Source organism: Ranitomeya imitator, chromosome 2 (genome assembly GCF_032444005.1).
Source record: "Ranitomeya imitator isolate aRanImi1 chromosome 2, aRanImi1.pri, whole genome shotgun sequence".
Taxonomy (NCBI): Eukaryota; Metazoa; Chordata; class Amphibia; order Anura; family Dendrobatidae; genus Ranitomeya; species Ranitomeya imitator.
Window position 1 is genome coordinate 35863694 of NC_091283.1, and position 27710 is coordinate 35891403.

General features: G+C 45.7%; 1 protein-coding gene across 5 annotated transcripts in view; it reads right to left on the reverse strand.

Moving 5' to 3' along the window:
• DDR1 (discoidin domain receptor tyrosine kinase 1) overlaps positions 1–27177 on the reverse strand; it is a 29518-nt gene extending 2341 nt beyond the window's left edge. The window contains exons 1-17 of one of the 5 annotated variants that reach the window (XM_069746457.1): positions 27062–27177; positions 23367–23494; positions 22019–22121; positions 17241–17469; positions 17008–17155; positions 16751–16853; positions 9759–9945; positions 8821–9067; positions 8191–8340; positions 7702–7859; positions 5454–5664; positions 4854–4955; positions 3749–3981; positions 2652–2779; positions 2279–2485; positions 1299–1533; positions 1014–1163 (exon numbers count right to left, since the gene is read on the reverse strand). In XM_069746457.1, the coding sequence (XP_069602558.1) occupies positions 1014–1163; positions 1299–1533; positions 2279–2485; positions 2652–2779; positions 3749–3981; positions 4854–4955; positions 5454–5664; positions 7702–7859; positions 8191–8340; positions 8821–9067; positions 9759–9945; positions 16751–16853; positions 17008–17155; positions 17241–17469; positions 22019–22121; positions 23367–23448 (2673 nt within the window). In that variant the 5' untranslated portion in view covers positions 23449–23494; positions 27062–27177. The remainder of the gene's footprint in view (positions 1–1013; positions 1164–1298; positions 1534–2278; positions 2486–2651; positions 2780–3748; positions 3982–4853; positions 4956–5453; positions 5665–7701; positions 7860–8190; positions 8341–8820; positions 9068–9758; positions 9946–16750; positions 16854–17007; positions 17156–17240; positions 17470–22018; positions 22122–23366; positions 23495–27061) is intronic. The other 4 variants (XM_069746460.1, XM_069746459.1, XM_069746458.1 and 1 more) reach the window with 4 other exon arrangements.
• Between the last annotated feature and the right edge of the window lie 533 nt (positions 27178–27710).

Here is a 27710-nt window from a genome sequence, read left to right on the forward strand (position 1 = left end):
TTTTTTGCCGAAAATCGGACGCAAGAAAAATGCAACTTGTTGCGTTTTCTTGGTCCGACGCTTGCGGCAAAAAAGACGCATTTGTCGCAAAACGCAACAAACAAAAACGCATGCGTCCTCCATGTTAAACATAGGGGCGCATGACGCGTGCGTCGCCGCTGCGTCGCCCGACGCGAACCCGACGCACACTAGCACAACGCTAGTCTGAACGTAGCCTAATGTATGTACACAGTGACTGTACCAGCAGAATAGTGAGTGCAGCTCTGGAGTATAATACAGGATGTAACTCAGGATCAGTAATGTAATGTATGTACACAGTGACTGCACCAGCAGAATAGTGAGTGCAGCTCTGTAGTATAATACAGGATGTAACTCCGCATCAGTAATGTAATGTATGCACACAGTGACTGCACCAGCAGAATAGTGAGCGCAGCTCTGGGGTATAATACAGGATGTAACTCAGGATCAGTAATGTATGTACACAGTGACTGCACCAGCAGAATAGTGAGCGCAGCTCTGGGGTATAATACAGGATGTAACTCAGGATCAGTAATGTATGTACACAGTGACTGCACCAGCAGAATAGTGAGCGCAGCTCTGGGGTATAATACAGGATGTAACTCAGGATCAGTAATGTATGTACACAGTGACTGCACCAGCAGAATAGTGAGTGCAGCTCTGGGGTATAATACAGGATGTAACTCAGGATCAGTAATGTATGTACACAGTGACTGCACCAGCAAAATAGTGAGTGCAGCTCTGGGGTATAATACAGGATGTAACTCAGGATCAGTACATAAGTAATGTATGTACACAGTGACTGAACCAGCAGAATTAAGAATACAGCTCTACAGTATAATCCAGTTTTATTAATGCAAATTAGCATTAATCTGCCCCATCTTCTCATGATCTACATTGCACAGGTATGAGCTTTGTATATGGCAGTATAAATAAATAAAATGTATGTCTCTGGTCACCTGTAGGATATCACCATTACTTGTCCTCATACTCACCTGTTTCTTACTGTCCCTGAAAACTTCCCCAGCATTCTCAATCACGTCTTCATCATTCAGTTCCCCGTATGGCTGTTCTTTGCACATCATGAAAATCTCCCATAGCGTCACTGCAAAGGCCCAGACATCACTGGCGGTGGTGAATTTACCCTACGGATGTGGACAGCAGAGAGGGAAGAGTCAGTGTTTCTGTTTATGTCTAATGTGGCCGCCATTACAGCTTCCATAACGATTGTCACCCAGTTTTCTCAAACTCCTAAGTAGCAAATCGGGCTATTCACTCACCATGAGTATACACTCCCAAGCCATCCACCGGATCGGCAGCACTGCCCGGCCCTGTATGCGGTAGTAATCTCCGGCGTACAAGTTTCGGCTCATACCGAAGTCGGCGATCTTAATGGTGAGGTTTTCGCCCACCAGGCAGTTTCGAGAGGCGAGGTCCCGGTGTACAAAATTAAGTGACGAGAGATATTTCATACCGGAGCAAATCTGCAAGGCCACGTGGAGGAGGCTGGGGAAGCTGAGAAGAAGATAGACTAGATCACACAATCTGTTATCACCAGGTTCTATGAATGTGTCGCGCACATCTGCGCTCTTCAACATTTAGCTATTTGTAAACTACAACTTGGAGCATGTCCATCATGGCCCCTAGTACCCGTGGGAACAATTTGATTTAACTCTGTGGACAAATTAATTTTAATTGTCTGGTACCGCTATGGGGTTTGCAGCTAGGGCAAGACTAAGGTTGGTGGAGGCTGCTGGGCAAAAAAAAATGGTGGGCCTCCCATCCCACCTCTGGGATCCACAAACATTGCCACTGAAGTTCATGGCTGTTGCTGAGACACAGTGGAGAGTGACACACCTGATCATTCTTAAATAGAAAGTGTCAGCAAATGGCCCACCAAGGGCACCTCCATTTCCCAAGTGGGTTGCATCCCATGCACCCTACAAGGTAAATGGCAAGAAAAGTACCCAATTCCCACTGTGCAACCAATTCTCCTGATCACCTTGTCATTTTAAGAAGCATTAGAACAACGAGCCTGGTCTGGCAATGTAGATAATAAAGCCCTCCTCGATTCCCGGGGTGGTGGTGGTGAAGACACTAGGTCATGTGCCGTCCACCCTCTCCAAATCTGGCTCTGGTAGTATGTCAATCTTGGTGAGATCTGTGGCAGGTCATATTCTTTAGATTAACAGAAGATCCAATGCATGAAGCTGCCAAATGTCTGGAGTTTCCCCAATAGCCATGTATAGGATTTGCTCACCTAATACACGGAGGGTTATGTCCATCCTCCATGCGCTCATCCTCCTTGGCCAACTCATGGGCACTGAGAAATTGGTTAAGGTCTCCATTCTCCATGTACTCGGTAATCATACAAAGCGGATCCTCGTCCAGACAGGCCCCCAACAGGCGGATGATGTGTGGGTCGCTCAGACGGGACAAAATCTTCAGTTCCTTCAGGAAGTCGCTCCTGAGAGTCAACAGAAAACAAGCAGTGATCAGGGATGAAGGCAAGAACCTGACAAACCGATGGGGGTTGACGCCTAGACATCAAGGGGTACTGGGATGTAGCATTTTCTATGGACAGTTAGGGGGTACATTCAGTTTTATAATCAGTACTCAAATGGTTAATTTACCTGGCATTTTTATTTGCGTCCGACCGTAGTAATTTGACCGCCACGAGAAGACTTCGGCCTTTGCGCATGTTGAATGGGAACTGAAGAACTGGCAGCTCGTGGGGATTCACAACCTCGCATAGATGAACCTGGAAAAGAGCGATGAAGTCACAAGACGCACAAATATGGGGGGAGGGCTCCGAGAAGCCGTAAGATATAATATGGGGGTTTCTCCTTTTACAAAAATCTGGTTAGTAAGACAATTTTAGGCCTTTTTTTGGCCTAGGGTGAAGATCAGACTGATTGCAAGCGATGTTCTGCCTGACAACCCTATAGATAGCAGCCATGTCATGGTATTCGCCTTCTTAGTTTGCTTTAGTAATCGGATTTTCCTAAAACTAAACCTAAGTGGGGAATCGAGAGGAAGAAGAAAGCGGCTCATAAGTGGCCACCAGGAAATAATGGGCCTACAAGGATGGGTGTCAAAAAACCCGAGGAAGACATCAAAACAAGGTACAAAAACAGGCCCCGAGCCGCTGTTTGGTGCCAAAAAAAGCAATAAAAAAAGTATCCAGGCACAAAAAAGAGGACAGGGAAGAAACAAAAGAAATGAAGAGGTCTAAAGGGCGGTCAACAAAACAGTAGACAGACTGTAACGGCCCCCTTCATCATTGGCCTTTTTTCATTTTTCGTCTTGCAATCATTGACATTTTCTTCAAAATAAGGAAAATTTTGAGCAACATTTAAAAAATGCTGTTATTTTTGTCTTTTTTTCCTTATTTATGCATTTTTAGATCAAAAAGTCGGCAAAAATTGGTGCAAAATTATTCAGGTGTACAAAAAAATAAATCATTCTAAGTCGCAATTGATGAAGCGTCCACAAACTTGTGGAAAACTAAATCCACGCTAACAAAGGCAAACATGGAAAAAATAAATAAATAAAAACAACAAAACAGGTGAAGGCATATGAAATCGACTTAAAAAAAAAAAAAAAAGGAACAAAAAACAATAATAGACAAAAGAGGAACAGGCAAAGAACACCAAAAAATAGACTAAAAAAAGAAGAGGTGCATGTGCAATAATGGAGCCGTAGTGTTCCTGTAGTGCTGGACACTTACCTCTCCAAACTGCCCTTCCCCCAACTTCTCCCGGAATAGAAGATGCCCCCGGGGGAACTTGCTAAGGGGCAGTTCCTTGGAGGTGAGCGTGTCGGCAGTCAGGGCGGGCACTGCGTAGGTGTTACCCCCCGTCACCCCCTGCAGGGTGACAATATCGGCTTCAGCATAGTGGGGGACGCTCGGGGGGCACAACATGGGGAGCTTAGGGGACTCCAGTTCTCTGTAACCGCCTTCTGGGGAGAGAAGAAGAGTAAAGTAGGGGGGATATTAAAGGAGGCGGAGAGGGGGGAAATAAAAGGGACAGTGCAGGGAGAACGATGGAAAGAGAAGAATGTTCGTCTACGATGTGGTCCAAGTTCACGGACCCCCGACCAGTCTGCTATAGGGCCGTCAGAGGAGGAGGACTAGTCCTGGTTGGTTCCACGCCCTTTGGTATTGGAGGGTGACAACCCATGAAGGACTCTATGGGGGTGGAGAATTGGCCCAGCACTATAATAGGGGGTCCTTTTATATCTCAGATTTGGGGTCATGTTTTCTGCACAACTATTATTTTCGTATGATGTTCCCCTTTAAAGGGGTATTCCCCTCTCCAAGATCCCATCCCAATATATAGTAGGAGTAATAATAATAATATTAGCAAATGCCAACAATCAGAAATGTAGCATAGTTCTTCTGATTAGCCATTTCACTTACCTCATGTGCAGGGCGTTGCAGTAGCTTAGGTATCCATGGATACAAACTCTAAGAGCAGTCTAACTAACTAACTGTCACTATAGGACTGGTCGTAACCATGGATACCTAAGCTACTGCAATGCCATGCACATGAGGTAAGTGAGCTAATCAGAAGAACTGTACTGCATTTCTAATTGTTGGGATTTGTTACTATTATTATTACACCTACTGTATATCAGGATCGGATCTTGGAGATGGGATTACCCCTTTAAGTCCATAGATGAGTTCCCCATGACAACTCTGACGGTCCCAGCACTGCAGATAGTAGGAGACACCTCGTTAGGCATGGACTCTCCGGTCCTTAAGAGACAGATAGAGACAGCGAGATGGGAGAGTTGGAGCTGACCGAAGCTCCGGAGTGACAGCCCCTTACCCTGGCTGTTGATTGGCTTAGCCTGCACGCCACCAGGCTCTGTGATTGGCCGGCTGTAGGTGGAGAGCAGGAGCTCATAGGCCGGGTTGTTTAACAGCAGAGCTGGAGAGACACATGCAGAGTATATAGTGTATACTGCCATCACCATGCAGACAAGTACACGGAATTAGATAAACACGCATGCACAGGGATATACCGCCCCGCAACGCTCTGTTAATACGCCAGTCATCTAAGCCCCGCCCCATGCCCTGGCCACGCCCCTTAATATTTAAAGGGATACACCATAAATGCCTGATAATCGCAGATGCAATAGGTGAGGGGTATATACACCTGTATCTTCAGGATCTTATCCCGCCTGTAGAGGTAGACCCCAAATCTGGTGATAGGTGGGAGCCACAGCTATCAGGCATACATGGCTTATCCTATGCCACAGAGAATACCCCCTTAAGGCAGTATTAATGATTCCATTTCCCTCACATATATCCAGTACCATGCACTTAGTATATACCGCTGCTCACATGCACATATTATATACCTAGGATATTAACCCTCTACACACCGCACACATGACGTGCACCATCCCATCATACGAGCGCTCACCTGCTCCATCAGAATTCGGGCACAGGGTAGACATCTTGGCGAGGGGGTTGTGACTGGGCTCTTGGTACTCGCCCTCCGATGTTAGGATGCGCTCGTAGCGGCTGCCATGTCTAGATGCCAGCGACAGGTTCTGAGTGTTGTTGATGACCACGGTGTCGGAGGGGAGAGACAGGCGGGCGGTGAGATCAATGTCCGAGGGACGGTGCTGCGCCTGCAAAGAGGGACGAACAAAAGCAAGTGAAATCAGGTGATAATATGTCCCGTTCTCTCATGTTATAGAGCAAATGTTTGTGCTTCAGAGCTGCTGTTCCTACAGTATCTGGCTCTAAATGTAGATAAATCCTGTTCTTTTATTTTCTGCTGCAGCAGTATGTACTTCAGAGCTGCTCTTCCAACAGTATCTGGCTCTAAATGTAGATAAATCCGGTGGTTTTATTTTCTACTGCAGCAGTATGTGCTTCAGAGCTGCTCTTCCTACAGTATCTGGCTCTAAATTTAGGTAAATCCTGTTCTTTTATTTTCTAGTGCAAGCAGTATGTACTTCAGAGCTGCTCTTCCTACAGTATCTGGCTCTAAATGTAGATAAATCCTGTTGTTTTATTTTCTACTGCAGCAGTATGTACTTCAGAGCTGCTCTTCCAACCGTACATGGCTGAAATTGTACGTAAAGCCTTTTCTTCCTGTTTCCAGAGCAGACGTTTGTGCTTCGCAGCTGCTCTTCCTGCTATAAATGCTTCTAAATGTAGATAAATCCATTTTTTTTTTCAGTTTATAAAGCAGAAGTTTGGGCTTCAGAGCTGCTCTTCTTACCGTAAACTGCTCTAAATGTAGATAAATCCTGTTCTTTCAATTTTAAGTGCAGCAGTTTGTGCCTCAGAGCTGCTTTCCTCCTGTAAATGGCTCTAAATGTAGATAAATCTTGTTCTTTCATTTTCTAAGGCAGCAGTATGTGATTCAGAGCTGCTTTTCTTATAGTAAACCACTCTAAATGTAGATGAATCCTGTTCTTTCCATTTCTAATACAACAGTTTGTGCTTCAGAGCTGCTTTTACTATTTTACATAGCTTAAATATTAAAAAAAACTGTTATTTTAGTTTAACTAAATGGCTCTAAATGAAGAGCTAAAAGCATGTTCTTTCAGTTTCTTGAGCATAAGATTGTGCTTCAGAGCTGCTCTTCTTAATGTAAATAGTTCTAAATTTAGATGAATCCTGTTCTTTCAGTTTCTAGAGCAGAAGTTTGTGCTTCACAGCTGCTCTTCCTGCTATACATGCATCTAAATGTAGATAAATCCAGTTGTTTTTTTCAGTTTATAAAGCAGAAGATTGGGCTTCAGAGCTGCTCTTCCTCCTGCAAATGGCTTTAAACGTAGATACATTTTGTTCTTTAGTTTTCTAGAGCAGCAGTTGTTCTTCAGAGCTGCTCTTCTTACCGTAAACTGCTCTACATGTAGATAAATCCTGTTCTTTCAATTTAAATGGTTCTAAATGTTAATAAATCCCGCTCTTTCAGTTTCGAGAGCAGCAGTTTGTGCTTCAGAGCTGATCTTCTTCATGTAAATGGTTCTAAATTTAGATAAATCCTGTTCTTTCAGTTTCGAGAGCAGCAGTTTGTGCTTCAGAGCTGATCTTCTTCATGTAAATGGTTCTAAATTAAGATGAATCCTGTTCTTTCAGTTTCGAGAGCAGCAGTTTGTGCTTCAGAGCTGATCTTCTTCATGTAAATGGTTCTAAATTTAGATAAATCCTGTTCTTTCAGTTTCGAGAGCAGTTTGTGCTTCAGAGCTGATCTTCTTCATGTAAATGGTTCTAAATTTAGATAAATACTGTTCTTTCAGTTTCGAAAGCAGCAGTTTGTGCTTCAGAGCTGATCTTCTTCATGTAAATGGTTCTAAATTAAGATGAATCCTGTTCTTTCAGTTTCGAGAGCAGCAGTTTGTGCTTCAGAGCTGATCTTCTTCATGTAAATGGTTCTAAATTGAGATGAATCCTGTTCTTTCAGTTTCGAGAGCAGCAGTTTGTGCTTCAGAGCTGTTCTTCTTCATGTAAATGGTTCTAATTTTAGATAAATCCCGCTCTTTCAGTTTTGAGAGCAGCAGTTTGTGCTTCAGAGCTGCTCTTCCTTCTGTAAATGGCTCTAAATTTAGATGTAGTCCTTTTACAGCTGCACAATTTCCTACAGGGGGAACATGCGACCTTTGTGTCCAGCTGCAGCGGTGGGTTGCGAGATACATAATGGTTTCACCCACCTTCCCCAGTAATCTCTTCCAGCGCTGCCTCCACAGGATCAGGATAATGACGACCAACAGGAGCAGGATTATGACCATCAGACAGCCAATCAGAATGGCGGTATTGCTGCTCTCGTCCTTGACTATTGGCTGGTTTATCCGGTTAACACTGACGGCTTCTACGGCAGAAAATAATGTAAAAGGCGAATTCAAATAAAAATTAAAGATTGCTAAGAAAAAAAAATGTTTTAATCTTTTTTTTAAAGAAATAGCGCCACTCCTGTCTGCATCTGGAATTACAGTATTGAAGTGAATGGGACTAAGCTGCAGTACCAGACACAGCCTATAGATGAGAGTGACGCTGTTTCTGGGGTGTTAATAAATATTTATATATAATTTATTTTTTTAATCTCCGCACCCAACTTGAAATGTAAAGGGACGGGCAGACAGAAAATGGAGAAGTCACAAACCGTGACAAATAAATGATAGAGTTAGCTGTGATGTTCTCACCATGAACAGTTTCACTGGCGCTGCCTATGGTAGTCGATGCAGTTTTTTGGCTGGTGCCTTGTGGTGCCTCCGTGGTGGGAGGTTGCAGCGTGGCGTCCCGAGGCTCGGGCAGTGGACTCGGTTCCTCCGGTTCTGATGAGTCATAGACATCTTTGGGTCAGAAGAACACAAGTTACATGAAACAAAATAAAAAGTCGTATAAATATAACTGACGGTTTAAAGGGGTTGTCCAGAACTTTGATGCTGATGTCCTGTCCTTAGGGGGTCCGACACCCGGGACCACCACTGTTCACAAGTACAGGGGCTGAAACACCACAGCGCCATACACTGTGCAGTGGTCATTCTTGGGTACTGCAGCTCCGCTCCCATTCACTTCAATGGGAGGAAAAGTCATTAATTTCAAATTTCTGAACAAGCCATTAAAGTTAAAGGGGCGGAAACAACAGAAAAAGGAGACGAGACCAAGTCAGAAGTGCGCTAGCCTTTATTATTGTATTAAAAGTGTTTTTATCTGCGCCTTCTCCCGTCTTGTATCTTCCCTGCTGTCATCCTTCCCCATTTTGTTATTCCATGGCCAAAAGAAAAAGGTAGAACACAACCAAACAACAAGTGTGTAAAGGAAATACTGACCAGAGAGAAATGAGATCTCGCTGAACAGCAGCCACGGACTGGAGAAGTAATAGTGACAGCGCAGGATCCTGGCCGGCCTGCCGGACAGCGACATGGTGACCGTTCGGGCACTCGGGTCACGGACATCCATTGCTAGAGACAGAGTGACCGGGCTGACGTCCCATGGGGTGTGCAGGGACCGCTTGAAGTAACAGTCCACACGGCGAAACACTTGGACACCTCTGGAGTGCATGTTATTAGCGTGTACCTGGAGGGAAAGATGGGGGAAGTGAAGTTATTGGAGGGCAGTCCTCGCAGGAATGGTCATAAAATGGGACCTCCAGGCTACTCATGACTGGTCAGCAGGCTAGAAAACTGGCTACAGCCGACAGCTGTTTCACCCAACCCCTACAAACATGGCCGACCATGTATGTGCAAGGGCTGTCTGGAGGAATCAATAGACATCTCTGGCGGTGGTTTACCTTTTTGAGAATGAAGGATGGGGCATGTTGAAATCCAACATGCCCGACCTGCCTTTTCCCTGTCATCTGGAAAATCAGGAGACCCCCAATTAACATAAGTGGGCTGACCGAATGTGGCTGGTTCAGCCAGCATACATTATTAGGGGGCTATCCGGTGCAGATGGCATTACGACCCTTCACGCACCGGGGCGCAGGACCTTTACAATGTCTTCCGTCACAGCTGTGCTTGTTTCTATACGCATGAAAGGCGCCCAATGATCGGGGAGATACGCCGGGGACACGGGTGAGCAGAGATCAAAGGAAAGATCTAGAATTCTCCATGCCTATAAAAACAAACATACCCATGCGGGGAAATAGCGATCAGGGGAAAGTATCCCTTTCCTCACCCTTTAGTTTCCCTGCAGAGTTTATGGAAGGAGGGAGGAGGGGGATGAAGCTGCAGCATCTCTCCCTCAATGTTATACGTGTAGTACTCACCCTCATATAGGTAAATGACCGCAGGGCATCAAACTCAAACTCCATCTCCAGGTATCCAGACGGGAAACTCGCCTCATTCCACCCAACATAATCGTACCCGGGCCAGACCCCCTGCTCCTTGTGCTGGAGGAAATCATCAGCCCCAATAACTCCGTCCGTCAGCTGACCCAGTCCTCCGTAATGTAGCCTGCAGCGGGAGACAAAATGGCATTTACCCGGTTGTACGGGAGTAGAAAAACGTGGCCGTCTCCTTCCCAATCTGAGCCCCACACTTGTCTGTGGGTTGTGTCTGGTATTGCAGCTTGGGAGAATGTGGTTTAGCTGCAATACCGGAAACAACCTGCGGACAGAGGTGGCGCTGTTTGTGGAAGGGAAATGCATTATTTTTATAGTGACTTATAGGGCAGCTGATTCCAATAGGTGGCACTAGAGAGCCAGCTTCCATTCTCTTGGAAGAGAGCTTATTTGCATATTGTTTGAGGGGTCTTCCTCCACAAGTTTGGTGGTCTCCACAAAAACTCCCCAAAAGAACCTTAATCCCCATGTCCTGTGCTTGACATAACACAGTGTGTCATTTGTGCATTAAGTATCCCTTTAATTTGCGTCTTTGATAGAGATAACATTGTACAAGTTACGGGATATATTTAAAGGGAACCCATCACACTATAGATGCACTGTGATCTGCAGACAGCGTACTATAGAGCAGGAGGAGCGGAGTAGATTTATATACAGTTTTTTTTTTTTTTTTTTTTAAATCTCCGATTATAACTTTTAATTCACTCCTTTAAATCTCTGCCTTCAGTGTCATGATCTGGTAATTCCGTACCACAATGGACATAGGAGTCAGAGCACATACAGTGACCTGACAATAACCCAAAAACATAGAACGAGCTCTGAGACGTGGAAACTCTGCTGACCGCAATTCCTAATCCTCTCCAACACAACTAGAGGCAGCCGTGGATTGCGCCTAACGCTCCCTATGCAACTCGGCACAGCCTGAGAAACTAGCTAGCCTGAAGATAGAAAATAAGCCTACCTTGCCTCAGAGAAATACCCCAAAGGGAAAGGCAGCCCCCACATATAATGACTGTGAGTTAAGATGAAAAGACAAACGTAGAGATGAAATAGATTTAGCAAAGTGAGGCCCGACTTTCTGAACAGAGCGAGGATAGGAAAGGTAACTTTGCGGTCAACACAAAACCCTACAAACAACCACGCAAAGGGGGCAAAAAGACCCTCCGTACCGAACTAACGGCACGGAGGTACACCCTCTGCGTCCCAGAGCTTCCAGCAAGCACGAGAAAACAAATAAGCAAGCTGGACAGAAAAAAACAGCAAACAAAAAGCAAAAGCAGAACTTAGCTATGCAGAGCAGCAGGCCACAGGAACGATCCAGGAGGAAACAGGTCCAATACTAGAACATTGACTGGAAGCCAGGATCAAAGCACTAGGTGGAGTTAAATAGAGCAGCACCTAACGACTTCACCTACAGCACCTGAGAAAGGAAACTCAGAAGCCGCAGTACCACTTTCCTCCACCAACGGAAGCTCACAGAGAGAATCAGCCGAAGTACCACTTGTGACCACAAGAGGGAGCTCTGCCACAGAATTCACAACAGTACCCCCCCCTTGAGGAGGGGTCACCGAACCCTCACCAGAGCCCCCAGGACAACCAGGATGAGCCATATGAAAGGCCCGAACAAGATCGGGAGCATGGACATCAGAGGCAAAGACCCAGGAATTATCTTCCTGAGCATAACCCTTCCACTTAACCAGATACTGGAGTTTCCGTCTTGAAACACGAGAATCCAAAATCTTCTCCACAATATACTCCAACTCCCCCTCCACCAAAACCGGGGCAGGAGGATCAACAGATGGAACCATAGGTGCCACGTATCTCCGCAACAATGACCTATGGAATACGTTATGTATGGAAAAAGAATCTGGAAGGGTCAGACGAAAAGACACAGGATTAAGAACCTCAGAAATCCTATATGGACCAATGAAACGAGGTTTAAACTTAGGAGAGGAAACCTTCATAGGAATATGACGAGAAGACAACCAAACCAAATCCCCAACACGAAGTCGGGGACCCACACAGCGTCTGCGATTAGCGAAACGTTGAGCCTTCTCCTGGGACAAGGTCAAATTGTCCACTACATGAGTCCAAATCTGCTGTAACCTGTCCACCACAGTATCCACACCAGGACAGTCCGAAGACTCAACCTGCCCTGAAGAGAAACGAGGATGGAACCCAGAGTTGCAGAAAAACGGCGAAACCAAGGTAGCCGAGCTGGCCCGATTATTAAGGGCGAACGCAGCCAAAGGCAAAAAGGACACCCAGTCATCCTGATCAGCAGAAACAAAGCATCTCAGATATGTTTCCAAGGTCTGATTGGTTCGTTCGGTCTGGCCATTAATCTGAGGATGGAAAGCCGAGGAAAAAGACAAGTCAATACCCATCCTACCACAAAAGGCTCGCCAAAACCTCGAAACAAACTGGGAACCTCTGTCAGACACGATATTCTCTGGAATGCCATGTAAACGAACCACATGCTGGAAGAACAATGGCACCAAATCAGAGGAGGAAGGTAATTTAGACAAGGGTACCAAATGGACCATCTTAGAGAAGCGATCACAGACCACCCAAATGACTGACATCTTTTGAGAGATGGGAAGATCTGAAATAAAATCCATAGAGATATGTGTTCAAGGCCTCTTCGGGACCGGCAAGGGCAAAAGCAACCCACTGGCACGAGAACAGCAGGGCTTAGCCCGAGCACAAATCCCACAGGACTGCACAAAAGAACGCACATCCCGCGACAGAGATGGCCACCAAAAGGATCTAGCCACTAACTCTCTGGTACCAAAGATTCCAGGATGACCAGCCAACACCGAACAATGAACCTCAGAGATAACTTTATTCGTCCACCTATCAGGGACAAACAGTTTCTCCGCTGGGCAACGATCAGGTTTATTAGCCTGAAATTTTTGCAGCACCCGCCGCAAATCAGGGGAGATGGCGGATACAATTACTCCCTCTTTGAGGATACCCGCCGGCTCAGATAAACCCGGAGAGTCGGGCACAAAACTCCTAGACAGAGCATCCGCCTTCACATTTTTAGAGCCCGGAAGGTACGAAACCACAAAGTCAAAACGGGCAAAAAACAGTGACCAACGAGCCTGTCTGGGATTCAACCGCTTGGCAGACTCGAGATAAGTCAAGTTCTTATGATCAGTCAAGACCACCACGCGATGCTTAGCTCCTTCAAGCCAATGACGCCACTCCTCGAATGCCCACTTCATGGCCAGCAACTCTCGATTGCCCACATCATAATTTCGCTCAGCAGGCGAAAACTTCCTGGAAAAGAAGGCGCATGGTTTCATCACCGAGCAATCAGAACTTCTCTGCGACAAAACAGCCCCTGCTCCAATCTCAGAAGCATCAACCTCGACCTGGAACGGAAGAGAAACATCTGGTTGACACAACACAGGGGCAGAAGAAAAACGACGCTTCAACTCTTGAAAAGCTTCCACAGCAGCAGAAGACCAATTGACCACATCAGCACCCTTCTTGGTCAAATCGGTCAATGGTTTAGCAATACTAGAAAAATTGCAGATGAAGCGACGATAAAAATTAGCAAAGCCCAGAAACTTTTGCAGACTTTTCAGAGCTGTCGGCTGAGTCCAATCATGGATGGCTTGGACCTTAACAGGGTCCATCTCGATAGTAGAAGGGGAAAAGATGAACCCCAAAAATGAAACCTTCTGAACACCAAAGAGACACTTTGATCCCTTCACAAACAAAGAATTAGCACGCAGGACCTGGAACACCGTTCTGACCTGCTTCACATGAGACTCCCAATCATCCGAAAAGATCAAAATGTCATCCATGTACACAATCAGGAATTTATCCAGGTACTCTCGGAAGATGTCATGCATAAAGGACTGAAACACTGATGGAGCATTGGCAAGTCCGAATGGCATTACTAGATACTCAAAATGGCCCTCGGGCGTATTAAATGCAGTTTTCCATTCATCGCCTCGCTTAATACGCACAAGATTATACGCACCACGAAGATCTATCTTGGTGAACCAACTAGCCCCCTTAATGCGAGCAAACAAATCAGATAACAACGGCAAGGGGTACTGAAATTTAACCGTGATCTTATTTAGAAGGCGGTAATCGATACAAGGTCTCAGTGAACCATCCTTCTTGGCTACAAAAAAGAACCCTGCTCCTAATGGCGACGATGATGGGCGAATATGCCCCTTCTCCAAGGACTCCTTCACATAACTCCGCATAGCGGCGTGCTCAGGCACAGATAAATTAAACAGTCGACCTTTTGGGAATTTACTACCAGGAATCAAATCGATAGCACAATCACAATCCCTATGCGGAGGTAGGGCATCGGACTTGGGCTCATCAAATACATCCCGGTAATCAGACAAGAACTCTGGAACCTCAGAAGGGGTGGATGACGAAATAGTCAGAAAAGGGACATCACCGTGTACCCCCTGACAACCCAAGCTGGACACAGACATGGATTTCCAATCTAATACTGGATTATGGACTTGTAGCCATGGCAACCCCAACACGACCACATCATGCAGATTATGCAACACCAGAAAGCGAATAACCTCCTGATGTGCAGGAGCCATGCACATGGTCAGCTGGGTCCAGTACTGAGGCTTATTCTTGGCCAAAGGCGTAGCATCAATTCCTCTCAATCGAATAGGACACTGCAAGGGCTCCAAGAAAAACCCACAACGCCTAGCATACTCCAAGTCCATCAAATTCAGGGCAGCGCCTGAATCAACAAATGCCATGACAGAATACGATGACAAGGAGCAGATCAAGGTAACGGACAGAAGAAATTTTGACTGTACGGTACCAATGGTGGCAGACCTAGCGAACCGCTTAGTGCGCTTAGGACAATCAGAGATAGCATGAGTGGAATCACCACAGTAGAAACACAGCCCATTCAGACGTCTGTGTTCTTGTCGTTCAACTCTGGTCAAAGTCCTATCGCACTACATAGGCTCAGGTTTAAGCTCAGGTAATACCGCCAAATGGTGCACAGATTTACGCTCACGCAAGCGTCGACCGATCTGAATGGCCAAAGACATAGACTCATTCAGACCAGCAGGCATAGGAAATCACACCATGACATCCTTAAGGGCTTCAGAGAGACCTTTTCTGAAAATAGCTGCGAGCGCACCTTCATTCCATTGAGTGAGTACAGACCACTTTCTAAATTTCTGACAATATACCTCTATCTCATCCTGACCCTGACACAGAGCCAGCAAATTTTTCTCTGCCTGATCCACTGAATTAGGCTCATCGTACAGCAATCCGAGCGCCAGGAAAACGCATCAACATTACTCAATGCAGGATCTCCTGGCGCAAGGGAAAATGCCCAGTCTTGAGGGTCGCCACGCAAAAAAGAAATAATAATTCTCACTTGTTGAACTGGGTCACCAGAGGAGCAAGGTTTCAAGGCCAGAAACAGTTTGCAATTATTTTTGAAATTCACAAACTTGGCTCTATCACCATAAAACAAATCAGGAATAGGAATTCTTGGTTCTAACATTGGCTTCTGAACCACCAAATCTTGAATCTTTTGTACATTTATAACGAGATTATCCATTGAAGAGCACAGACCCTGAATGTCCATGTCCACACCTGTGTCCTGAACCACCCAAATGTCTAGGGGAAAAAAAAGGCAAAACACAGTGCAGAGAAAAAAAAATGGTCTCAGAACTTCTTTTTTCCCTCTATTGAGAATCATTAGTACTTATGGCTTCCAGTACTGTCATGATCTGGTAATTCAGTACCACAATGGACATAGGAGTCAGAGCACATACAGTGACCTGACAATAACCCAAAAACATACAACGAGCTCTGAGACATGGAAACTCTGCTGACCGCAATCACTAATCCTCTCCAACACAACTAGAGGCAGCCGTGGATTGCGCCTAAAGCTCCCTATGCAACTCGGCACAGCCTGAGAAACTAGCTAGCCTGAAGATAGAAAATAAGCCTACCTTGCCTCAGAGAAATACCCCAAGGGGAAAGGCAGCCCCCACATATAATGACTGTGAGTTAAGATGAAAAGACAAACGTAGAGATGAAATAGATTTAGCAAAGTGAGGCCCGACTTTCTGAACAGAGCGAGGATAGGAAAGGTAACTTTGCGGTCAACACAAAACCCTACAAACAACCACGCAAAGGGGGCAAAAAGACCCTCCGTACCGAACTAACGGCACGGAGGTACACCCTCTGCGTCCCAGAGCTTCCAGCAAGCACGAGAAAACAAATAAGCAAGCTGGACAGAAAAAAACAGCAAACAAAAAGCAAAAGCGGAACTTAGCTATGCAGAGCAGCAGGCCACAGGAACGATCCAGGAGGAAACAGGTCCAATACTAGAACATTGACTGGAAGCCAGGATCAAAGCACTAGGTGGAGTTAAATAGAGCAGCACCTAACGACTTCACCACATCACCTGAGGAAGGAAACTCAGAAGCCGCAGTACCACTTTCCTCCACCAACGGAAGCTCACAGAGAGAATCAGCCGAAGTACCACTTGTGACCACAGGAGGGAGCTCTGCCACAGAATTCACAACACTTCAGGGGTCCGGTGGGCGGTCCTAATCACTGATTGACAGCTATCTCTGTATGCACGCTGATTAAGGGAAGGCTGTCAATCACAGAACAGAACTGTACACCGGACTCCTAAACAGTGGAAGAACAGGGATGAAGGAAAGATGGCAATCTCACATAAGGACCGCCCACTGGACTCCTAAAAACAGAGCAGGACACTTAATGAATAAAATACAATTTATAAAAAAATTTTCCTCCAAAAAATGATAAATCAATCTGCTCATCTCCTCCTGCTCTATCACCTGCTGTCCATAGTTAGGATCCCTTTAAAAAATACACGATAAAATAGCGGTAGATACTACGATGTCTATACAGGTGTCCAAATTTACCCTCCAACCGTAAATCCATCGTATGTAGAGTCGTTTAAGTTGACCATCCCCGAAACCAGGGTCATGATGTCTCCTGGTGGAGAGGTGTAAGAGCGGAGACCATCTGTGGTGGGATGAAAAACAAATTGAAGTCAACAAAAGACGTGTAGAAGCCAGATAAGGACAATCCTAGAATAGGAAGATGGTCCAGGTCCAAGCACTGGTGAGACCCTCGGGGTGGAGGCCATAGCTACACGAGGAGTGAGTGGTGGACTCACCTTGCCAATCACATCCATAGAGTTCCACTCTCAAACACACGCTCATGACTCGGTCGGCCATTGGATAGAAACGAACGTAACGGGCAATTATTGGGGGTCCGAGGTCCTTCAGGACGAGGTCATGCGTGTTCTCGTTTCCGACTATCACCTAGATGAGACAGAACAGAACTCCATCATCAGACGCTTGGGATTGAAGGACATCCCTCATGGTGCCACCTCCACCACCTTCTCACCTCGTTTCCCCACCGGTCTCTCCACTGGGCCCACTTGTACCCATCTCTGCTGTAGCGCAGCTGGTAATGTCGGACAAACTCTTTGCCCAAACCTCCGCTGTCTCGACCCTGAGTGCCGACCAGGGTCAGGAAATGCAGGTTCCTTAGGTCTATCTGTAGATATTCTTCATTACTGGGGTAGACGGGCCCAGCTGGGCACCAGGCGCCATCACCTTCATTGCTTTCTAGCCTACGGCATGAAAAAAGGAGAGCGTTACACAGTCACGTGGGTTAGAAATACACATATGGCCAATAACTTTACACATGAAGAAGTGACTGCTCTTACCGTAAAGAATCCTTTCTTACATTGATAATGACGGCCTTGCATGGGAACTCAACAATTTTGCCAGTGAAAAGTTCATAGGATATTGACTTTGTACTAAACGCATAGAGTATATATAATAGAGGCTGCTATGGGGCCCCTGGAGAGAGGTGCCCATTCAGGACGTTGAATTAGAAGTTACTGCTTTTACTGTAAAGAACCCTTTCCTATATTGATGATGACGGTAACATAGTTCCAGTATAATGAATGTATACATAATTTCGGTATACATGAATCATCCAGATTCTCTCTTTTTGGCCACAGGGTTCTTCACACACGTCGAAATAGATCAGGTTAAGGGGAAACTTCAAGTGGATGACGCTCACGCTAAGTAATGTATGTGATCGGAGGTGCAGCCCCGCGCCAGACTCCGCCAGGCAAAAAAAAACAGGAAAATGACTGACATGACCGAGGTGAATGAGTAATGGTGGAGGGTACAGAGGTTAATCCATAGTGAAGTCACACTCCTCCCGCATCCTGTGTGGTCAGAGGTGCAGCTCGCATGTCGTGGCCCCGGCACGTTATAGATGGGCCCCGTACTTCACCGTCCAAAGCACCGTAGATTATATGCTACTCGGCTGTGAATGATACCTGTATACATAGTCTCCTGTCAGAACTGGACCATTACAGTGGCATGTAAAAGTTTGGGCACCCCTATTAGAAATCATTTCCTCTACAACTTGCTTAACTGTTCACAATAACAGTAATTTTGACCAGGGGTGCCTAAACTTTTACACACTGCTGTATATGGAGATACATAGATAACGAACATCACATAGGTGCCACTTATCTCTTGGTTGCAGGGTGTTTCAATATTTGGAGAACCTCATAATACACCCCTCAGCTGCTGCAGAACCTCATAATACACCCCTCAGCTGCTGCAGAACCTCATAATACACACCTTACCTGCTGCAGAGCCTCATAATACACACCTCAGCTGCTGCAGAACTTCATAATACACACCTCACCTGCTGCAAAACCTCATAATACACACCTCAGCTGCTGCAGAACCTTATAATACACACCTCAGCTGCTGCAGAACCTCATAACACACCCCTCAGCCACTGCAGAACCTCATAATACACACCTCAGCTGCTTTAGAACCTCATAATACACACCTCAGCTGCTGCAGAACCTCATAATACACACCTCAGCTGCTGCAGAACCTCATAATACACACCTCACCTGCTGCAGAACCTTATAATACACACCTCAGCTGCTGCAGAACCTCATAATACACACCTCAGCTGCTGCAGAACCTCATAATACACACCTCAGCTGCTCCAGATCCTCCTAATACACACCTCAGCTGCTGCAGAGCCTCATAATACACACAGATGTTGCAGAACCTCTCAATTCATCCCTCAGCTGCTGCGGAACCTCATAATACACTCTCAGCTGCTGCAGAACATCATAATACACTCTCAGCTATATAAAGTATATAGACTATAAGGAACGGTAGGTCTGTACTCCACCTGAGGCCGCTGCTTCTACTGCAGGACGACTTCTACTAGTCTATACTTCTCAGTGGGGGAGGGGCACGATCCTATCTACTACTGCACAATTAGACGTATTTATTCACCATCCTCTTCTAATCCTTTTATCGGTGGCCGGGGGAGATATGTGCCCCCAGATGTTGGGCCCTGGGGCTGGGTGCTCTCTGTAGCCCCCATACCTAATCCATCAGTCAGATCGCACAACTTGTGCCTGGAGACAGATGTCGGAGGCGGTTCTTCATCTCCATCTCGTAGAAATACATTTCTTCCCCAAGATTTCCTTGTATGAGAAAATGACAGCCTGATCACGATGCATGAAGCCATTCTTGGGCAAGTCACGACAAGATGGCTTCCTCATACAATCATTTTCTTTGTCAGCAGATTGAGTAAGACTTTCCCCTTCTACAGACGTTCCCACGAGAGCAGCAACATCACTCATGGCAATATACAACCACCAGAGAAGTTTCCTTATATTTTATCAGATGTGTGGGGACACCATTTTGTGACACTCACTATTTCATACGCAGTAGAGGTTCTCCTCCTCCTTCCTCACAGACTTCAGTCCTGTTTGGTATCGGCCATCTTTTATGAGGTGGAAATGGTATAAAGATGGTGGGAACGGTCACCAGACTCATCTATCCTTTAGAGTGGAAGATGGCCCAATAATTGAAGGCTCTGATTAATCTTAAGAGGCTTCTCGTATGGAGGGGAGACCTCACGAACGTCTGTAAAACTTATGGAATCCTTCTTCTGAACCACCGTCTTAGAAAGGAGTGGGGTAGCAAAATATGGGTGTGGAGGAGGAATGGCGACAGCCAAAAAGTCTCAACGCCAAGGTCTGCATACCATTCAGATACCCATGTATGTATAAAAAAGAATATGTAGAAAAGTATATATATGATTGCGACCTATAAAGAGAACAAGGAGATCCCATCCTCAGCTCTTAGTTGTTCCAGTCTGGATGATATTCAGACATATTGAAGTGGTGACAGCAAATCTATGTGCAGTATAGTACACTGCCTCTCCATTCTACACAGACTTGTAGCCTAACGATCCTATAAAATTGTGGTTATCACAAGCCTAAGGTCCAGGTCATGAGTGGGGCCCCATCAGCTGAGACGCCATTCCTTTATCTGTTTACATACACAGCTTAATAACTGCATTTTTTTTCTCTCGTAATCCAGGATATCAGCAATAATCTCCGACCTTTCACCATGAACAGCAGCCGTGTGTCCGTGTGAACGTCCTGCTGGGTAGGATCCTATAGCGACAACCCAGTTCATACCTAAATATCTACACATGACATATATACAAGAGTATTGGGACCAAAGGCAAAATCTACACTGAAAAGAGAAAATGATGTTTCCCCTCCACACTACACCTCAGGGCCTTCTCTGACCTCCCATTCTACATCCATAGATTTCCACGGGATTGTGAAGATGTCTGTGTGAATTTTTGTCCCTTCATCCAGAAGAACATTTTTGGGGTCAGACCCTGATGTTAAGGGGAGGTCAGGCTCCTAATCTCCAGTCTAGTTCATCCCAAAGGTGTTGCATGTGGTTGAGGTCTGCTTCTTCCACCAACCATAGAATCCTAGAATATTAGATGTGGAAGGGACCTCCGTGGTCATCGCGTCCAACCCCCTGCTCAATGCAGGATTTACTAAACTATCTCAGACAGATGTCTGTCCAGCCTCTGTTTGAAGACTTCCATTGAAGGAGAACTCACCAGCTCTCATCTGTATGGACCTTAATTATGGGGAACTAAAAAGGGCTTTCCCTAAACTGTTTCTACAGTTTTCCCCAATGTCCTGGGCTGAATCATTAACAGTTCTCTTCACTGGAACTAAAGGGCTAAGGCCGACCCATGAAAAACACCCCCATATAACGTCTCCACCAAACATTACATCGGGCACAATGCAATGATGTGAGTAACATTCTGCTGGCATTCACCAAACCCAGACTCGTCTATCAGACATCAGATAGAGAAGTGTGGTCTGTCACTGCACAGGACACATTTCCTCCAGAAACTAGTTGTGGTGTCGTTACACCACTCCATCCGACGCTCGACATTGTGCTTGGTGATGTAAGGCTGCATGCAGCTAGTTGGTCATAGAGTTGCTGCGGTTCTACTTTTCAATAATAACACTCACAGATGATGGTGGAATATTTAGGAGGGGAAAAAATGTAATGGACTGACTTATTACACTGCGTCTTTACTTCAATGCTGCAAAACCACCATGTAATTTTGCTTGAATCGCAGTGTAGTGCCCCCTGAAAGTCCTACATAATTACCTGTCATTAGCAGGGATGCCTCCCTGCATGAGGTGACATTTCCCGACAGCCATATTGGTTGTCTCCCAGCTTCTCATCAGCAGAGACATTTTTGGCCTCCGCTCCATGTGGTTTTGGTCGGCGAAGAGGCCTCGTTTGGGACATCTAAAAGCCTTACTGCATGCTGTTAAGCGTTATCTCTACAGAATTTACATCCTCTTCAAAGAGCGTTTCATATAACATTTGGCGACCATGTGGGGAGCGGGTGACGGCACCGTATTACCTCCCGCTACTCTCCTTTTTGATGTCATGTGGATGTCATGTGTGGATTTGATGGGATGTGTGTGGAAACAGGTGAGTGTTGGTTTCCTCGTCGTGATATTATTACAAGGACTAAAAAAGTCCTGTATTTGCAATGGACAACTCAAGAAATCATGGTGGGCAAGTGGTCTACACCATAAATTGTGTCAAGTTGTTGTGGAACTACTAATCTCATCATGCCATGGCAGCTTCAGGCTGGGAGTTGTAGGTCTACAACAGCTACAGAGCCACATGATGCAGTTCCCAGCTGTATAAACTGGTTGCAATAAAGCATTTTTCCATAATCCAACTATCGAAACTGAGCATCATCTGGGCGCTCTTACTCACCGGCTGTGTTTGGCTTCAGTAGAGTCTGACCATGCACTGGATGCAGTAATGTCCTCATCAGGGATGGTCCTATCCTGCATTCCCAAGGCATAACGGCAAGTAGCTGCAAATAGTAAAAACATGTCTTAAATTCTGGTGACAAGAATGAGGTGCGCAAAACTGCGCGGAGAAGTCACGGAAGTTCAGAAGTTAATGGTTTCACCACTGGGCATTGTGTATCTTTAACATCACTATGTGTAGTCTAGTGGTTGAGGACCACCATCCCTAGGCTCCCGTGGTTCATTGTCCCAGTTCCTGAACTTTACTATGTCTTCTTTACTGTTTCAGGACCGCCATCCCTAGGCTCCAGTGGTTCATTGCCCCAGTTTCTGAACGTTAATATGTCTCCTTTACTGTTTGAGGACCCCTGCCCGTAAGCTCTAGTGGTTCATTGCCCCAGCTTCTGCACATTACTACGTCTACTCTAGTGTTTGAGGACCACCATCCCTAGGCTCCAGTGATTCATTGCCCCAGTTTCTGAACCTTACTATGTCTACTTTACTGTTTGAGCACCGCTGTCCGTAAGCTCCAGTGCTTCATTGCCCCAGCTCCTGAACATTACAATGTCTACTTTAGCGTTTGAGGTCCATCATCCCTAGGCTCCAGTGGTACTCTAGTGTTTCAGGCTCCCCGTCCTTATGCTCCAGTCATCCACTGCCCCATGTCCTTCACCAATTTTTTGAGTGAGACTGTGTAGTCTAGTTGTTGAGGACCCCCATGCTTAGCCTCTAGTGGTTCATTACCCCAGTTTCTGAACCTTACTATGTCTACTCTAGTGTTTGAATATCCCCGACCATAGGCTCCAGTGGTTCATTGCCCCAGTTCCTGAACAGTACTATGTCTACTCTAGTTTTGAGGCTAATCTAGTTGTTGAGGACCCCCATTCCTATGGTCCAGTGGTTCATTGCCTCAGTTCCGGAAGAATAATGGTTAAGGGTTAATATGTGTGGTCTAGTGGTTGTGGATCCCTATCCCTATGGTCCAGTGGTTCATTGCCCCATTTCCTGAAGAATAATGGTTGAGGGTTACTATGTGTGGTCTAGTGGTTGTGGATCCCCATCCCTGGGGTCCAGTGGTTCATTGCCCCAGTTTCTGATGGCCAGTGGTTGAGTGTTACTATCTGAAGTGTGCTCCTTTCCTACTCATCCATTGATTCAGTGCTCCAGGACCTGGTGCCCAGTGCTTGAGTGTGACTATGTGTAGGCTAATGGTTGAGGACCCCAGTGTCTACTATGCCTTAGTCCTTGCTGGAAAGTTTTTCACTCCATTACTAATTTAACCAGAACTAGAAGACCCAGTCTCCACTTACATGGATCGAAATGAGCATCTGGTTCGGCCAGGGAGGAGCCAATGAGAAGACTGAGGAAGACAATACGCGATGCCATCTTCATATCTTCTGTCACTGACGACTCATGAAATTGTGATCCATAATTCTCACTGCAAAGATGTAGAGTTCAGTGTTACAGTCAGAGACTAGAAACGCACAGTGGGATAGTACATACAGTCCAGCTTAACGACTTTCTCCGGCAAGCTAATTAACAATTTATGGAACAATGCCAAGCATGCACAGCCACCGCTGCATTTTGATGAGGAATTTCAGACTATGGTTCCCTGGCTCAGTGGGTATTCTAGTGGTCAGTCCTCCACCGATCAGCAACTTGTAACCTATCCTGAGGATAGGTGAAAACTTGTAATGTTGGGAATTAACATTTAAGCTAGTCATACATGTCAGAGAGAAACTGAAGCTAACCTGCCAGATTCCCCATACACATGCATGCCCAGCCCCACTGAGCAGAATAAGTTCACAGGGTAGTACGCAGGTTCCAGACTCCTCTGGATGCAACGTATCTCACCAAGAACAAAGGGATCAAGCATGTTGAAATCTAACTGCCTGATCCTTATCTCCCCTGACAATTACAATTGAGAAAGTTAGAAGGCCCCTCTACACATTAGATGATCCTGCATTAGATATACATCTGATAAGTATGGACAGCTTATGTTGTGAGTGTGTACTTTCTAGTACTCATGGAGGTCATTACATGCTACCACATTGTGCTATGTTCAGAGATGGCTTAGTAGCAATAATTAACAAAGCGTAAGAATACCCAGTCTGGCGCTAAAACTAATGGCTCAGTGAGAAAACGCATGGTCAGACACAAAACAACTGGAAAGCTTGGTACTTCAGAGACAGGATACTCGGTCTCAAACTCATAAAAGTTGCAATAGGAAGATTTACGTTTCGGCACTTACAAAGGTGACAAAGTGAGAACATATACAGTCCGACACTGATAGAGATGGCTCAGTAAGACAATATAGCAATAATAGAAGCTATACAGAAAGAAGATTCACAGTGATACTCACACAGGTGACACATTATTTGGTGACCCAGTTGATACTCATGGTGATGGCTCAGTAATTAAATGCACCACATGATACCCATTTGAAAGGTTCAGTGGGCTGGTGCAGTGGTCACGACGTACAAAGGATATTGTAGGGTTTGGACGAACAAAGGTTATTCCAGGAATGTATGTCAGGAATTGTATCATTAAGAAAACCCAACACAAAGAACAGACAGACTGGTTCAGGTAGACGCAGCCTTCCAAACCAGTTCTGGAGGTCGCACCCTGGGTTATGGACTCTGCAGAGAAGCTAAACCTCGTGTAAAGACACTGAACTTATAGCAGTCCGCACACACTGATCTAATATAGACACATCTGGATTTTACAGATTGATACCATGCAGACGTGAATTCTGCTGGATATTAGTGGAAACAGTCAGCAAGCTTGTCAATAGACACATATATAAGCACTACATCACATTAATAAACAGTGCCTGGGGTAAAGACCGTGACTGTCTCCAATTCATCAACGGCAGAAAGACGGCTTGAAACATTATGTAACGTTGCACAATTCTTACACAGCGAAGGATTGTGCAAAAATTTGGTCAATTTTGTCATTTTCACTCAAGTTTCGGTCAACTTCACAAAAATGGGCGATGCTAGGCAGGAGTTGGAGGAGGGTGAGATATATCGTGGCTACACCCGCCCGTCAAATTCATCAATAGTGGCGGCATTTCTTACACCAGAAAAGTAACTCCAGTCCCTGACCGGAGTAACACTTCTGCCACTGATAAGATGCACCGAATGTATTAAATTGGGTGCACCGCTTAATGAATTAGGTGCATCTTATTCCCGCACACTCCTCATTAAGGCTGGAGTAAGAAACGCCAATCTTAATCAGCCGGGGCGTATGTTTCCTAAAAATTAATAGAACAAAGAAAACAGAATAATACTGGACGATTACAGCTCTGAGTTGTGAATGCAGCTCCGGACTATCGTACAGGATGTTACATGGCATCAGGATGAGATGAGGAATACATCGCCTTACATTACACCCCCTTCATGTGGGCACCAGGTGTCGGGCGACCATAAAACTTGGTAAAGGAGAGGACACACTGACCCGTCTCATATTGTGATATCACGGCGTCACCTAGCAATGACTCGCATGCCCACGTTTACACTCGGCTAAATTAACTTGTTTTTTTAATATAAATCTGATTAATAAAGCAGTAAGACGTACAAGAAAGCGCGGCTGAGACTGGTTGCTAGGGGCAATTTTTTCCTGTCAACTACCCATCCCTAGCAACCAACTGCTATTTCCTACCTCAGCCGGTTTTATTAATCAGATTTTTCTTAGAATGTGTATATTCTGATGAATCCAGCTATGGAAAAAGCATTTACGGGAGTGATCGGCCATTTATAGCTCCCAGCTGTTGTAACACAACATCTTCCAGCATGTCCCGGCAGCCTGTGGCCGCACAGCTGTTGTTACACACCTCCTAGAGTGACGTCAGGATTTTCAGGGTCATTATACCCTGGGTGCCCCCCAGGGTCCTCCCGCCCCCCCCCCCCCCCCCCAGGGTCATTATTTCCTCTCACGGGAACAAATCTGCACGCTCCTCGGGTCTGTTCACACCTCGGTCAGTCATACATGTCAGATAACGCTCTGCTGTGCCGTAGACCGTGCTGGTCCACGGCACATGGCCGCGTACGTCTGGCGGCACTACGTAAACGTACATGCATTAATGTACAACACATTGATTATATATATATATGTGCGCGCCAATGATCCCCTGACCATTACGGATCTGAGACCTAGCCACAATATTGAAGATGTTTTTTTCTCTTATTTTTTTTTCCGACAATAATATACATTTACATATACATGGGCGGCACGGTGGCGCAGTGGTTAGCACAGCAGCCTTGCAGCGCTGGAGTCCTGGGTTCAAACCCCACCAAGGACAACATCTGCAAAGAGTTTGTATGTTCTCTCCGTGTTTGCGTGGGTTTCCTCCGGGCACTCCGGTTTCCTCCCACATTCCAAAGACATACTGATAGGGAATTTAGATTGTGAGCCCCATCGGGGACAGCAATGATAATGTGTGTAAAGCGCTGCGGAATATCTTAGCGCTATATAAAAATAAAGATTATTATTATTATTACATTTTCAATACCAATCTCAAAAATACACTTTTTTTTTATTTTTGCGCTAAAATGGCGAAACATACGGAAAAAAAAATTCACATTGCGGAGGCTCCAAACGTCATTAGTGTATGGCCACTGTGAGGTTACGGGCCGATTCCCCTATAGGAGACACCGTACGGCGTGAAAAGCAGCGAGCGACCACCGTGAACCCTCACCGTCACCATTTCTCCCTCATATAATGTACAAGTGAGGACATGTTGGAGAAAGCATCGAAACCTCACAGCGTCCCCTATGAATCCTCTCTGCTTGCCGGCTGCTTCCTCCTCTCCCCCTTGTACATGAGCACCTGTGCTGCAGGCAGAGCCCCCCGCCATGTCACTTTCCCTCTCCCTTCTCCACTTTATTCCACTTTCTCCATTGTCTTCTTCTTTAGCCCCCTTTCTGTCCACCTGACCCTCCCTGAGGCCATTGTGCTCTGCCCCCTGCACCTTTCTCTGCACCTTCCTACTTTCCCCACTTACTTGTGTCCAGGTTCTCTCGCCCTGTGACATGTTCTCGGGTTTTCTCCCTTGGGACACTCAGGAACTAAACTCTGTGTGTCTCTTCCCTCCTCCTCCTCAGATCCCTCCTCTCCACCTAGAGCAGCATTCACTTGTCTCTGCTCCCCTCCCTCCATTCTCCTTAACTCATTCTCTCACTGCTCTAATCTCAATTTCTCACACTCTTTCCTCTGCTTCTTACTGCCCCACATTTCCTTATGTTCAAGTGCTATTTCCTCAGGTCACTTCCCAGCCTGAACTTTTCTGTGTCAAAAATGTACAAGTGCAGCCCCATTCTTTATAAATCCTGAGTCCTGACCTCCAAAAGTCGGGATAAGTAAAGTAACGCAGTGGGTACGGAAAGTCAGACCCCTTTAAATTTTTCACTCTTTGTTTCATTGCAGCCATTTGATACATTCAAACAAGTTCATTTTTTTCTCATTAATGTACAATCTGCACCCCAACTTGTCTGAAAAAAAACAGAAATGTCAACATTTTTGCAAATTTATTAAAAAAGAAAAACTGAAGTATCATCTGGTCTTAAGTATTCAGACCCTTTGCTCAGTATTGAGTAGAAGCACCCTTTTGAGCTAGTACAGCCATGAGTCTTCTTGGGAATGATGCAACAAAT